The sequence below is a fragment of the Poecilia reticulata genome, chromosome 17 (genome assembly GCF_904066995.2).
Source record: "Poecilia reticulata chromosome 17, P_reticulata-male-v2, whole genome shotgun sequence".
NCBI lineage: Eukaryota > Metazoa > Chordata > Actinopteri > Cyprinodontiformes > Poeciliidae > Poecilia > Poecilia reticulata.
This window is the reverse complement of record NC_088846.1, coordinates 28,564,294-28,579,877: the sequence shown is the minus strand read 5'-3', so window position 1 is coordinate 28,579,877 and position 15,584 is coordinate 28,564,294. Positions and strand designations below refer to the sequence as shown.

General features: G+C 38.3%; 2 protein-coding genes and 1 long non-coding RNA gene across 9 annotated transcripts in view; 1 reads left to right on the top strand and 2 right to left on the bottom strand.

Moving 5' to 3' along the window:
• The window catches only part of LOC103479974 (disco-interacting protein 2 homolog C), a 175,521-nt gene that overhangs the window by 82,519 nt on the left and 77,418 nt on the right, over nucleotides 1-15,584 (top strand). For all 7 annotated transcript variants that reach the window (XM_017309917.2, XM_017309920.2, XM_017309912.2 and 4 more), the window contains exon 2: nucleotides 5,970-6,041. In XM_017309917.2, the coding sequence (XP_017165406.1) occupies nucleotides 5,970-6,041 (72 nt within the window). The remainder of the gene's footprint in view (nucleotides 1-5,969; nucleotides 6,042-15,584) is intronic.
• On the bottom strand, nucleotides 6,880-8,636 carry LOC145548165 (uncharacterized). Its single transcript, XR_014084457.1, has 2 exons — nucleotides 7,529-8,636; nucleotides 6,880-6,988 (listed from the first exon to the last, which is right to left on the bottom strand). It is a non-coding gene; the product is annotated as an uncharacterized LOC145548165 (long non-coding RNA).
• On the bottom strand, nucleotides 8,787-11,784 carry LOC108167078 (uncharacterized). Its single transcript, XM_017309948.2, has 2 exons — nucleotides 11,299-11,784; nucleotides 8,787-10,223 (listed from the first exon to the last, which is right to left on the bottom strand). Exons 1-2 carry the CDS (start codon nucleotides 11,495-11,497, stop codon nucleotides 9,205-9,207), a joined length of 1,218 nt encoding a protein of 405 aa, XP_017165437.2. The 5' UTR covers nucleotides 11,498-11,784; the 3' UTR covers nucleotides 8,787-9,204.

Sequence of the window (15,584 nt, the reverse complement as noted above, 5' to 3'; positions counted from 1 at the left end):
GTTTAAAGTTGAGCTAAAAAGCAGCCAACGTCTAAAGAAAAAGAGAAAAGTATGAATCAGAAGAAAATCTGCTGGCTTTAAGCTTCTTTTCCATACTTTATGTTGAACATCTAGAGAAAACCGCCCATAAAAGACAAGCTTCCTTCACTTTGATGCGGAGATGTTGCGGTCGCTCATGTGAATAGCAGTTAAAGTGGTTGATCTTGACGTATTCGTCACTGTCTGCTTGAGTTCAGCTGTCAGACAGATGTCTTCTCTGTTCTTCAGTCGGTCCAGATTATTAAAACCAGCAGAAAAAAAAAAACCCATTCAGTTCTACGTTTGCATCCGTCAGCCTAACGATACCGCGGATCACGCTTCTCCTCGGCCTGGTTGGTGGTTATTGAGCAAACAAAAGAGACGGGAATCAAACTTCCCGTGGGTGCGTGCGTCCTTTCGCTCGCCTCCCTGTGAAGTCGGCCGACAAACAAACTCATTTGTTTGCTTTGCTGATGTCGCCGGGCGGCGTGTTTGGGCAGGCGGAGCTTTTTATTTTAGCCTGACACACAACACTTTGAACTCAGGTGTCGGTGAAGCAGCTGCCAGCAAGTCGGCTGCAAAATGTGCATGTGAGCGTGCACGAGAGAGAGTGTGTGCACGAGAGAGTGTGTGTGCACGTGTGCGTTTGTGTTAACAACAAAGGCAGCAGCGAAATATCAGCAGACACCTTCAGCCTTTTGTCTTCAGAGCAGCTGGAGCCGCTCCTCTCGCTAACCAATGAGCTGCTTCTGGCTGAGTGTGTTTAATTAGGAAACTGTGTGTGTGTGTGTGTGTGTGTGTGTGTGTGTGTGTGTGTGTGTGTGTGTGTGGGTGTGTGTGCGTGCGTGCGTGCGTGTGTGTGTGTGTGTGTGTGTCGATGGGGAATGAGCAACCTGTGTTCACGAGAGGAGAGGAAAGTTTTTTGCTTGGTGAGTAATTTTCAATCTATTTTCTGAAAGTTTCAAAAGAAACTTCACTAAAATTATTGCTTCTTTTTCTTGTTGCTCTTATTTCTCTCACGTTTCTGAAAGTCTCTGGGTTATTTTGTGTCTTTTTCCTGTGATGTCACGCTGATGTGACCCTGTTTTCAGAGCTGCAGGAGGAGCCTGGCAGCTGTTTCTGGATAAACAGAGGATGTAAGCGCAGCGTGCTGACGTAGGCGTGTGGAAACCCCACTGTGAAGGATTTAACCCGCAGTTTCAGCTCCTTAAAACGACTCCATTTAAACTGAAGCAGCAGCACTTTACTGGAAGGGAAGCTAATAAAAGCAGCTGTTTGACCCAGTAGCTACTATCTACATTAGAAATCTTTGTATTGAAAAAAATGCAATTTTGCAATTGCAGTGTTTTCAATTAACAGGAATATAAGTTGAAATCATGTGATCAAGCTTAGATAGAAATCACGGCCGTGACTGACATATTCAGCAGTGTCTGAAAATTATTCGTTTTGAACCAAAATTTAAACTGAAAACCAGGGACTTTGGTTTTATGTAAATATTAAAACTGCTTCTCCAGCCAACCAGGCAGATCGATTTGAGCAGAAACGTCAGTTCCTCTGGTTATTCATCAGCTGCCATGTTTCATGCTGGACTTAATGGATTCTTTCTGCTCGTTAATGAACTGACCGCTCTAATAAAGTCGCGTGTTGCAGACGGATTCATTTCCTCGCTGCTTTCAGGAGGTCAAACCCAAACCGATGTCTCCATCCTCACCTTGGTACTAGAGCCCGGTTAGCGGTTCCGATTCTCCAGGTGGGATCCGTAAATCATTTGAAGTCAGGATTACAGCTCAGGTTTCGCACTGTATGTATGATTGGGTGAGAAATTATGGTTACGGTGTTGAACTTCATGGCGCTGTAACACCTGGGTTGGACTCTGGGTTGTTTGTCTCTGTTGTTCTTAGGAATCACATTTTTTACTCTTCAAAAAACCTGCTGGAAATCAAAATGGCAGAAAGAAATTTCCGGTTTTTGAGCGATTCTTGATTCAGGATTTGTCTGTTCATCTGAAATGAGTCTATCTGAGCTCTTTTTCTTCTGCCTGTGTGACTTTCAGTCCTGACTCAGCTTGTTGTTTCTCTAAACACCTGCTGCTTCAACCGCCATCGGATCCTGGGGTGTGTTTGTGTTTTCCTTTCCCTCGTTCCTCAGGGAGTCCTTCGGTGTTTCCTCCAGGCTCCTGTGGGACTTTAATTATAGTTTTTATGTGAGAAACCTCACCTTTTTCTTCTCCTTAGTGTTAATTAACAAGACTCTTTGAAATGATTAAGCCTCACAATTAGCAATAAATCAATTAATTGCACGATAATTTAAAATTAAAAACTACCTATCTATGTAATTTTAAAATATTAATAATTTGATCAGTTTCTCTGTGCTTCAGTAGACTTTTTACCAAAAGCTCTTTTACTTGAGTTATTTCTTGGACAGAAATAACTTTTATACACTAAAAATATGTTGAAATAGTGCTACTTTTACTTGAGTACAGTTTGTTTATATTCTCCCCATGTCTGAGAAAGTAATGATTAATAAACACAAACCCGTTCAGAACCGACATTTCTAGTGTGAAAACATCAGAATAAAGTTTATTCTCTAGGAGCTGCACAGATGCAAAACTGCCAGCCTCCATCTTCCCCTCCTGGTTTTAATTTTCTCCATTCACCTTTTCCCTCGTATCTGTGTCTCTCGTGTTGCTGCTGCTGCTGCTGCTTCTCTCTCTCTGTATATGGTCATAAAATCTCAGCTGGCTCTTTCAACACAAACCAGCTTCCCACACTCACATTCCTCTGCGCCGCGACGGTTGTTTAGCTGAGAAACGGTCCACCCAGGGTGTGAGTGTTTGCAGAGTAAGTCTCATGCCTTAACTTCGGTATAATGGTTATCATTTCTGTTAATATCCTGCTAATCTTTACTCATCTGGATCCAGGATGTCAAACTGATGCAGAAACTAGAAGCAGGGTTCTTTTGATGCGATGTTGGCGGATAAAAATCTTTGTATCCTGTCCAGTTCTCTTCCTCAGCTCTTCTAACAAATGCATAAGAAAATAAATTCTGTTTCCCATCTGGAGGAAATAAAGATTTTTTTTAATATTTACATATCTGGGTTGGGACGATAAAAGAAAATAAAAGTATTTATTAGGGTTGCACCGATTACAGTTTTCTGGCTGATCACAGAAAATAAATCTGATTTTAGGCATTACCAGTTTTTAAAGTTTTATGCCAAAATATATTAGGGATGCAATTAATGATTGATTTTAGTAATTGATTAGTCTAACATTTAGTCAGTTAAACATTTTTTTCATTTGATAGAGGAGATATGTTGTGATGACTTCCTGAGGGGGGAGATTCAGAGAGAGCAGGAGTTTCTTAAAGAGACAGAGACCCAATTTCAAGGCATTTAATTGGGAAGTAAAATGTATATATAGCATTTTTCTAACATTTGAAGGTAACATAGATACTTGATTGTGTTGTAAAATGGTAGTATGTGCCTGGAAAGCTCGTAAAGCTGCCCTTTTGAGGCATCTTGTAAACTGAAACCGCCCTGAAACCAGTTACCAGTTTCCTCCTGAACCAGTTAACCAGAGACTGTGAGAAAAGTCCAGACCTCCAGCGTCTGTTTCCCCTCCCAAACTGAAGCGTTTGCTGGTTTCCTCCCCGTCTCTGCAGGGCGTTAGATTCCCTATCGGAGATGCTAATTACCGGCTTCGTGCCACCAAACTCTCGCTCGCTCCCTGCAGCGGATGACGTCAGGATTGCTGATCCGAGCCAGTTAGTCGTGTTTCTGTGTTTCAGAAGGATTTGTCAGGTCAGCCGAGCGAACGGCTTATTTCCCGTGTTGGACAGATCTGCTGCCGGTTTAGTGTCACTCCGCTCTCATTTATCCGTCCCTCACTGCGTAAATCAGACTGAGCTCCTCTCACTTTCAGCAGCATGAATCTTTTCTCTTGTCAGTTTTAGTTCTTAGAAATAATCAGGCAGTTCTTATTTTCTTTAAAGAAACCTGAATAAACAGCAATGAATAATCACTGATCATCTATTTGGCCATCAAATTTGCTTATTATCAAATTAAATGCGCCATAAAGTGCCACAAAATGTACCAAAGATCCCAAATTTAAGCCTAAATCTTCCTGTATTTCCTGATGAAATAAAAAAAATGAATTTTTGGTTTAAACAGATAAAAACATGTTTAGGAATAATATTTAGTATTTTTTCTACACTGCAGCTTTAAACCATGCATGTTTAACATTCACAGCAGCTGCTTTCTGCTTCAGGGCTTCTTCTTCTTTCTTCACCGTCTTATTTTTTTAATTCTTGCACATTGAATTCAAATTTCTCTGCAGCTGCCGACTCAGCAAGAACTTTTCTATAACATCTGAATTCATCAGGTTTGGGAGTTGCAGGCTTTCTGCAGGCTTCTCCCTCATTTATCACAACATTGACAGAGTAATTTTAAAAAATATATTTACTTCTTCTGTGTGCCTTATTGTATTTACAGATGTTTATGCGTGCAGCGTTTGGACAAATAATAGATTGTATGTATGCTGCAGTGCATCATGGGAGTACAGTGAAGGAACAGAGACAGCAGAACGTCTGTCAGTTGAAGTTTTCAGTCATTTCCATACAACTGGAGGTCATTTGTCATTTTGAACAGCTGCCAATCCGTCCTGGACGTCTGAGCAAAGGAGAAAAAGTCTCCAAAAGCAAAATGGAGCATTGAAATTTGACTCTAATCTTAATGATCAATGACCTTTGGAGTTTAGACGCTTAATTATAAAGCAGAGTCCATTGCTTGGGAGAAAACCAAACTCATACAAGCTGTCAACCTTGGTGCAAACTGGGTTATCAATGGAAAAGAATCACTGGGCTGGAATGGTCTAGTCAAAGTCCACCTCTCGGCCTGATTGGAGGTGATAAGAGAGCTGTGCAGAAACAAATATCTGCAACTTTCGATGAACTGAAGCAACATGGCACCTGCTTTTTGTCCAAATAATGTTTATGAAAAATTGAGCCAATATCGATATCTGATATTAATACGGCTGTTACAGCCGATAACCGATATTTACTGGTATTGTGTATTTTTTCCTACACTTGTAACTCCGTACAGCGTCTACATTATTTCTCTACTTTTGTTAAACACGCTGTAATCCATAACTATCGATGTCACATGACTGAAAATATCCCACACATTTATCTAATTTCCCATCAGGACCAATAAAGTATTTCTGAATTGAATGACCAACCAGAAACACAAAATGGAAATAAACATTGGTGGTTAGTAGTGGCCCAGTTTTACTTATCGTTTGACCCTTTTCATGATTACAAACTTTGCTGGATGGTAAATTGTCCCTGAAATTATTGCTGCAAACAATAATATTGTCGTTTTGAGACAATTTCCAGCCAATTAAACTAATTTTCCCAGCATGCTTCACTAAATTCCCTTATAAGTTTAAAATTTGCTCTTTATTTCGTAGAAACACTTGTTGTTGTTCTCTGAAACTCTTCCAAACTTCTGCTGCTGTTGTTTGCTGAAGGTTTGTTGATCATATTTGCAGTAATCTGTGCGATTGGATTCAGATGTGCGTCGCTCCGTTTGGAAATCTGCTGATTTGACACTCGATCAGCAGCTTTGAGCTGAATTAAATGCACAGTAATAATTCTCGCCCCAGTTCTCCTGCAAACGAACAGCACCATCTGGTTTCTGACGGGGAACCCGGAGTGTTTTCTCTTCAAAAGTCTGAACTCGGTTGTGTTTATTTGAGCCATTGTTTCTTTTTCCTAATGAGTTTTACGAGTGAAATTTGAGGAATGTTGTTTTTCCTGCAGATTTTTATGACCTTAAGCAAACTTGAAGTCGTGTTATTCTGAACCCGGAAGTGTTGGTTTGATTTAATCTGCATGGTGTAACGGATTTGATGATTTAAGGGAAGTAATCGCCCCTCTTTCTCTCTCTCTCGCAGGTGACATCACACAGAAGGGCTATGAAAAGAAGCGATCCAAGCTGATTGGAGCCTATTTCCCCCAAACTCCAGGTGAAACAAACTTTCTCTCTTCATCTTCTGCTGCCGTTCTGATCTGTGCCGGTTAAAAACTGTGGAAAATTTTGATAAATAATTTAATGAGTCACTTTAATCGCTAAAATCAGATTTTGGATAACCATGGCAATGATATAAAAAGTAATTACTCCCTTCCCCTAATAACTGCTTTTTGCAGAATAGACCCATTGGAGGAATTATGGGTGTTTTTACACAATAGTCTGGTAAATTTGGGTCAGATTGAGGGCCAAAATTGCAACATGTTACATTTCTGCTGCTTCAGTCAAACCAACCTGTTCTCCTCCTCGCCTGTGGGGGCGCTGCACCAAGAACCACTAAAGGAAACGACACAAAAACCTCCAGAAAAGAAATTTAATGCAACTTTATGTTGTTCCAAATGTAAACAAAAATAGAGTAGCGTCAGATTTCTCTTTCGTTTTTTGTTACAAGCCATTTCTATTGCATGTTTGTTTAGGTTGTATTTACCCAGACTGCCCTGCTCTGTAGTCCACTTCCTGCTTTTGGAGTTGGACCAGAATTTCCGCTAGTAGAAAGCAGAGTTTCTAGGCCATGAAACGGCCACCATCTTGTTGAAGAATGGTGTTGTTCAGTTGTTTCCCATATGGATTTGGAGTCACACTTTCCAAAAAGTTCAACTTTTGTATCGTCATCTGATATTTGGCCCAAAATTGTAAAAATCCTTTACAAATTAACAAAGAGTGAGAGTGATGATATTCTTGAGAATTCTAACAGAGTAAATTATGTTTATTTCATTACAAAAGCTACATTAATACACTAATACTTCAGATTGAGATATTTAAAAATACACAGAAAATGAAAGAGTAAAACATCTATTTATTATACTGGGAGCACTGGCCACAGACTTCAGTCTGCTGGTCACACTGGGAGAACTAAATGACTTCTGAGACGTCCTGGTTCACAGGCTAAAGCCAAGAATAAAAGAGAAATTATCCTAAAGTGTAATAGAAAATACATAAATGTTTCCTTCACATTCAGAAACAGACATTTTCAGCATGTTGGGCTCTGACTTGTAGCATCTTTATAGCTAAATACCGACATGGTGAAGCTGAGCTGGAAACAGACTGAAGACCAGCAGCTCCAGCTGATCCTGACTGATCTTTCCTCACAAAATCCTCTGGTTTTTAATTAACTTCTCCTCCAACAGCGGTTTCTCATCAGCTCTCTCTCTCTCATTAGAAAACAGTATTAAAGCGTTAGCTGCTACGCTAACAATCAGCGGTTATATTAGCTGCTATACTAACAATCAGCGGTTATATTAGCTGCTATGCTAACAATCAGCGGTTATATTAGCTGCTATACTAACAATCAGCGGTTATATTAGCTGCTATGCTAACAATCAGCGGTTATTTCGGGCCAATTTAGCTACATAGGAAATATTTTCCGGTTGTTTAGAAGCACATTTCTGGCTGCAAAGTCAAGTAATTCTGATCTTTCATTCTTACCTGTGAAAGGTAATGCTAATGAATCCAGTTTGTTTCGTAAAACGGTTGAAACGAGTCCACACAGCAAAGGACTTACGCAGCTCCGATCGCCCTGCTGCCACATAGAAGATGGCGGACGCTTTTACGTACGACTCAGCCTCCATGAGGCGTCTACGTTAGGTCTATATCAGAGTAGACCCCGCATTGCCTGCTCCGGCGCAGAAAATACGGCGGCCATCTTGGAGCGGTCGTCTCTCCTACTTTGCTCAACCAAAACAGCAGAAGATGCCAGTATTGTGCTTTCGAATATTAAAAAGCGTCCACATTTCAACTTTGTCATTGTTTCCTCCTTTCCATTTCTACTTTCTCCTACTATGTTTTTGCTTCATCCCACCTTTTTGCCATTTGTTCATCGGTTTTTGTTTAACTATACAATTTCCCTCATATTTACCTGTTTTAACTGTAAAGCTAGTAGGATTTTAAATTGCCATTTTATCTGCCCTCTGATTTCCTTCTACTCCAATATGTGCTGGAATCCACACAAATCCACACTATTAAACCTATATTTTGTATTCTGAATAATGTATGAAATATTTCTAAAAAATTGTCCGTCCTACTGATTGGTTACATTTTAAACTTAATAATGCAGAGCTTCAATCTGAACATATTGTTTTTAATGTTTTTATATCTTCTACCCATTGTGAAGCTAATAATATTGCCAGCATTTCTCCTGTGTTTACTGATAATCCGTCTGTAATTAGTTTTTTCTATTTTTATACAGAATTCTGGTTCTACAAAAGCCATTCCTATTTTCAGTTATTTTTGGTGCATTTGTGCAGATTTTAATATATTGATAATTGTTTAGATATAATTATCTATGGTGTAACATTTATCTAATCTCTTTTCCATTATTGACATGTCTATTATTGCTTCTGGTAGAATCCACGGCGGTTGTATAATTGATATTGATGTTTGACTACTTTCTAAACTATTTATTTGAAATCATTTTCTTTTTGATTATCCATCCAAAACTCATTTCTTTCTTTTCTTTTTCCCAACATGGTTTTAAAAATTTCCAAGTTGGATGATCAAAGTTATTGCCTTGTAAATTTAACCAATAATTTAGTTTTGGCTTCTTCAATCTAACGACATTTCTCCCCTTTCTCTTTATAATGATGGCGTTGATGTGATTTTCAATGGTCGGTACATAATCTTAATGCCTGATATTGAATTAATTGTCTAATTTAACCAGGTGTGTTTTAGCTGAAATACAACTTGGTATTATTCATAAATCTTTATTTCAAGACAAAAAGTAGTCAGTGATATTTTAAAAGATAAAAATACACAAATTAAGTTAAAAAAAACATCACAAAGCAAATAAACAATTATTCAAATAGTTTAAATATCTATATCTAATATCACTATATGTCTGTCAGAGCTTTCATTAAGGTGTTTGATACATCCAAGTGACACATAAATTTATACATGAAATTCTTAAACAAAGCATGAAAAGTTTGTATGTTACTCATGACAAATATTTGTATTGCGGATGCCCATCATGGAAATCTGAGGATGCTGAAAGCGTCCTGATTGGCTACTTTGCAAAAGTCAGCCAGTAGCATGTCAAGTAGCTTCAATATATGAACTTCCAAACCAGTGGAAAGGCTGGAGAGGGAGGCAGGGATGGAGGTTTGGCTTCAAAGTGGCCCCTGACCTTTATGGGTTTTCATGTGAATGATCAAATTATCCCTTCGATTGAAGCTTTTCTCACAAGACTGGCATGAAAAAGGCTTCTCACCTGTGTGAATGGTCATGTGACGTTTTAAATACCTAATTCGAGAGAAAAGCTTTCCGCATAACTGGCAAGAAAAAGGTCTCTCACGTGTATGAGTTCTCTTGTGCTCCTTTAAATCAAAAATTCGAGAGAAACTCTTTCCACATATCTGGCATGAAAAAGGTTTCTCACCTGTATGAATTCTGTTGTGGACTTTTAAATGACTATTTTGAAAGAAACTATTTCCACATATTTGACATGAAAAAGGCCTCTCACCTGTATGGGTTCTCTTGTGACGATTTAAATTTCTCATTATAGAGAAACTTTTTCCGCATGTTTCACATGAAAAAGGTTTCTCATCAGTGTGGGTTCTGTAATGTTTTTTCAAGTTATAGTGTTGTGTGTAACGTCTCCCACAAATGCCACATCTTAAAGATCTTTTCTTTGTGCGAGTATCAGACTGACTCTCTGACACAGAGCAGCTGCTTCCTTCCTGATCTTTGCTCTCAACCACTGGAGAGACATGAAGGGAAAGCTGCTCTGTTCTTGTCTCTTCTTCATTCACATCATCTTCCTGAAGAGTAGAAGTCAAAGCAACAAACTGCTTCTGGACAAGCTGCTCTCCCTCCTGACTGCTGCAGAGGTCCCTCTGATCCTGTCCAGTTGGTAAATGTTCTGGTGGCTGCTGTTCATGTTGAAGCACCAAAGAATCAAGCTCATCTTTTTTTACATATGTTAGTGGATATTCTATTTTCTCATGTTTAAACAGTGTAGATTCTGGTTCCTCCTCCTCTTTTTTAATCAGTTTTGGTTCTGGTTCCATCTGTTCCGTTTCAGTCCACTGATGTTTTTTCTGGTCCTGACTGGACCTACTTGCCAGGCTCCAGACTTGTTGAATGGCAGGAGCTTCCTCCTCATTTGAGACACTTGGCTGTTGAAGGTCTGTGGGAACAAAGAATGACATAATTACTATAATTTAATTGATGACCATCTCATGGATCAGGCTAGTTTTCCATGGAGATTCTGGTCTGTAGGCATCATGTGATTCATCTAAAATTAGCTTGAAGAGTTTAACTGAAAAGCAGGTAAAGTGTCCTCCACACTAATTTGGAGCTGTGGCAAAAATGTTCAAAAGATTTTAATCTAGAAATACAGATTCATACAATTTTTATAAAGTATAGAACTCAACCTACATTAAGACAATACGTTTTGTTTTTAATCTCACTTGTGACCTCACATTTAAAGTTGATCAGACTGTGTAGGGCTTTAATCAGTAAAACATGGCTTTTCGGTTCTCTGGATGATAAATGGGATGAGACACAGAGGCTTGTTTCTTTAAGCCATTTCTCAAACTAAAGAGAAATGGCTTGTGTTGTGTTTTATTTCATTAAACACATCCGAGAAATGTAAATCTGGAGAAAAGCATGTTTCTACTTTGACAGTTTGTCAGTCTCCCAGTAGAACTGGTCTGTGCCCCTGAACTGCAGGGATAACATTAAATTATTATTAATGTTATTATAATTACCAATACCATCGTAACTTTATACCAATTTTATTAATTTTTTACCTTTAACAATGAATTAAAAATGAAGATGTAGCACTTTAGCTTCAGCTGAAGAGAGATAGGATCACAGCTTTGCTCTGCTATAACAAGGCTGTGAACCTGCAGCTCCATGGCTCACTTAATGTAAGAAACAATATTGCCATTTGTTTCATTCCTTTATGAAAATATAACACAGCTCATCCTGCGTCTCCTTCATAATACTCTCCACTACTCTGATTTACAAAATCACGTATGAGATTATAAATGAAGAACTTACACGTTGTATTCCAAATTTCCAGAACTAATAACTGGAGAAATTAACGAATGACTCATAAACACCTTTGTGCTAGCCTCTGTAGCATCAGAGCTACCAGCTAAATCAGTTCCCGTTCAGCAGCAGCTGAAGCTGCAGCAACTATCACCGCTGACGGATCTCTGTCTGTTGTGAAAACATCAGCATTTATCCAGACCTACCAGAACTTTGTCTCTGCAGCTCCGAACCGACTCTGTGTAGCTTAATTTCTGGATTCCAGTTAATCCCCATCATTCTGCGCTGAGCATCGAGCTCTTCCTCGTAGCAAATGATGGTTTTTTCAACCTCTGTGAAGATTTCTTGAGCAGCAGCAGTTAGTCGCTCTCTGATAAACTCTCTGAGATGCTGAACTGAAGACATGGTTGCTGAAATATTATCAGAGATGGAACAACGCAGCAGCTACCTAGCTTAGCCCGTGCGGGTTTCTTCTCTTTTTGTAGACATATAATATAAGAGTAGACCCCTCATTGGCTGCTCCGGCGCAGGAAATACGGCGGCCATCTTGGAGCGGTCGTCCCTCCTACTTTGCTCAACCAAAACAGCAGAAGATGCCTCTGTGTTTACTGTATTTATGTCCACCGGTGAGATGCCAGCTAATATTAGCTATAGTGCTTGGTGTAATACGGGGTTTAGCCCCGCTATGAAGGCTAACTGAGATTCCGTAAATCTAAAAAAAAAAAATTATTCTCTAACATTGACTTAGATTATCTGACACAAGAGCCTACATTAGAAATGAAACAGTTATTCTTGAGAATAGGGACAAAACGGGTCCTATGGATGAAGCACAACATTTGAATAAAATATACACAAAATACAATTTTTTCAAATATCTGACTAAACTAACCTGGGTCATGTGAGCACAACAATGTATATTTTCCTGGTATTTGCTGAATATTTTTTTATTTTACACATTGTAGTTGGTGGATGATGCCTGTAAAATCCCTTGTCCAGGAGCAGAACTCAATACATTATAATAGATTAAAATAATTAAAGAAATACTAAAATTATATATTATGACAATTAAGTATAAGTAGTAATATAAATAATTATAAAGGTATCAATAAATTGAATTAAAAATAATTATTTTTTTTCCAACTCCATTGAAATTTGTCCCTAGTTTTTGTCAACACCGTCAGAAATTAAAAAAAATTAAAAATCAGGCATTATTGGGGGGCACCAGAACTTCTAAGGACCCCATGACCACTTCCTTTCTCTTCCTTTGCTAAGAGGGCTAGTTAGCTCTGGTTAGCTTATGTTATTCTTTAGTTTTTTCTTCTTTTTATTCCTACGTTTTTTGTCACAACCATAATGTGTCAACACCATAACTGACAATTGACAAAGGTTTTATGAAATTTTGTGAAATAAAAGCTTAATTTTGGTACAATGTAAAGATTTCATGGACCTGATGAGCTACAATATGGCCTGATTCAGAATAACATCATATAAATTGAGGTAGTTTGGTTTTTGTCAACTCCGTCAGATGTCAACTCCATCAGAGTTTTTCTGACTCTTTCAGTGAAATTGCTGTCAAATCTCACTTAAATGTGCAATTAATTTATTTTAATGTATTTGAAATAAATTGCATTACTTCACATGTATCAAGTTTTTCATTTTGTCACCACCTCCAGTTCTGTGTCAACTCCGACATGAACTGTCAACTCTGTCAGATGGACTTTTTGTTGCTTTTTCTTTTAAATAATATTTATTTTGTTTTTTGAGAAGCATTTGTTTGCAAAATGAGTAAAAATGTCACTAATAGGGTCATTAAAAATATTTTTTTATTTGTTTTTGTCAGATGGTGATGACAACGTTCTAGGTCAGGTCGATTAAAAATGTAATTTTAAAAAAAAAATGTTGCAACTGGGAGCCTGCACCTTAGCATCTTTACATTTCCAAAACATTATTTGTCATATTTGCATACATCAGGTTGAGAAATAACACAAAAAAATTATGGGAAAATTAAAACCCATTTTGTCCCTATTCTCAAGAATCACTGATGTATATTATTGAGCTAGGTTGGTTTTGCCCCTAGAAATACAGTAAATACTGTTTTGAAAGCTTCGTTGTGTCTTTATGTTGGGTATATTTCTCTCTTTTTCAACTCTTTATTGATATGAATAATTTAAATGTCACAAAAAAGCAAAAACAGGAAAAGGGAGAGATTAATTTTTTCATAAGTGCCTGTACTCTCTACAAGCCACATTAAGCCCTGAGTATTGTTCTGTGCCTTTTTATAGTAAATTGAGTGCTTTATTTAAAAACAACATGCTCTGCTGTGCAAATGTTGAGTCATTGCAGAGAAACTAGCTAGTAGGAAAATAATCAGGAAGTGGACATAGGGTCAGTCAAATAATGTGAGTCAAAAAGACCTTCAGAAAGGCAGGAGAACTGGTGAAGTAAATCAGGTTAAAGGTCACAGGGAAATCCATCCATCCATCCATCCATCCATCCATCCATCCATCCATCCATCCATCCATCCATCCATCCATCTTCTTTACACCCTTGTCCCTTGGTGGGGTCAGGTGGGTTGCTGGTGCCCATCTCCAGCTGACGTTCCGGGCAAGAGGCGGGGTCACGTGGACAGGTCACCAGTCTGTCACAGGGCAACACGGAGACACACAACCATGCGCACACACACTCACACCTAGGGACAATTTGGAGAGGCCAATTAACCTGACAGTCATGTTTTTGGACTGTGGGAGGAAACCGGAGTACCTGGAGAAAACCCACCATGCACAGGGAGAACATGCAAACTCCATGCAGGAATCGAACCCAGAACCTTCTTGCTGCAAGGCAACAGCTCTACCAACAGCTCTACCACTGTGCAGCCCGTCACAGGGAAGAAAGGAAGCAAAATATTTTAAAATCCAAATTTAGATTTACTTAAAAATACCAAAGAGGGAAAATATCTTTTTTGGTGATTCATTCTTTATTGGGTAAATAAACTCAGCATATTGTCCTACTAACAGTTGCTGCTGAATGTAGTAAATATTTAAAAATCAGCTTTGTGTCGCTTTAAAAACAGTTAACTGAAGTGGCCAGCAGAGGGTGCTACATCACCCTTCTCTTACTTCCCATTGACTTGCGTAGAAATGTTGATCTCGCGTCAATCTTGGTTGTCAAACTCGAATGTTTTCCATGTGCTGCAAACAATAAAATAGTTTACTTCGCTAAAAACCTGAATTCAAACTGAACTGAGTAGTTGGAAGGAAACAACAAAGCTAATCTATTCATACGATCAAATCTTCAATCTTTGACTTCGATCTACATGTGGTATCATTCCTGTTAGCATTTTCATGTTTATCTATCTTTTATTCTGACCTACTTTCTGGTTGCTGCTGTTTGTAGACCAGTAATAACTGGTTGACTGCTGGGAAACTCTTACTGGTTCTAGGTACCAGCAGTTACCAGGAATGAAACCACAGGAGATGGATGTGACTCAACACTGTGTGACTGATCCAGCTGGATGATTACCTTCATATTTGCTTTGTAATTATGCAGCAGAACTGAACAACCTTTTTATTAACTATCAAGAATGAACGATGTCATTCGTACAGGAAAGAAGGTCAAGGTTTCCCGAAAAGAACCAGTTGGTCCAGATTCCTTGGATTGTTCTGTGAAGGAACAGTCAGAGGAATTAATATGTCTCAACTACTGTAAGTGAGACATAGAAGTTGTATAATAAGGAAAAATCTTTTGGAACCAAATACTCTGGGAAATTCATGGGAACTTTTTGAGTTCCTTTTTGGGGGGGCTTTGAGAATCAAGGCCCAAATACCAACATTTTTACCTTTTTCGTTTATTTTACTGCTAATAATTAGACATTTTGTCAGTTTAATAACTTTTATTAATAAGTACACCAATTATCCAAACATGTTTTTTATTGAAAGAGCCGATATTTCCAGACTTTCAGTGAAATCACCACAGGTTCCCAGTGTTGTGACCAGTGGTGGAGTTTCATGGCCACTTGTTCAAACATTCAGTGTTTTTGAACCATAAATGGTGGTTTTGCAGTTTGTTAGCTAATAAACTGTAAATTATCTTCTATTCCCGTTTGTATTGGTTGTGAACCAGGACTTATAAGATATGATACATTTGGACACTATATCACAAATGTATCGGTTGTATTGTAATATCAGTGTGTAGAATATTTACATCTCAAACGACTGTTTGGACAGCAATAATTATTGACTAATAGTGTTATAAACTTGCATTTTTCATTCTAACATCACATTTAAAAGTCTCACACCAGCAGATTCTCACACTTATGTTACCCAAAATGCTAAAGGTCACAGAGTGATGGAAGCATAGACAAGAAAAAGACCCATATGGCAACAGATATCCCTCTTTAAAGGTTTTCTACAATCGTAACACTCAAATACAGAGAAAAACCAGATTTGTAGCATTCATTAAAAGAGGTAGGATCATCTCTTCATGAAAAAGATGG

Excerpts from the sequence above, each read along its gene's own strand:
- LOC108167078 (XM_017309948.2), bottom strand. The coding sequence starts at position 11,497 with ATGTCTTCAGTTCAGCATCTCAGAGAGTTTATCAGAGAGCGACTAACT. Across the intron at positions 10,224-11,298 it reads GCTGCAGAGACAAAGTTCTG|ACCTTCAACAGCCAAGTGTC; the intron begins GTAGGTCTGGAT and ends TTGTTCCCACAG.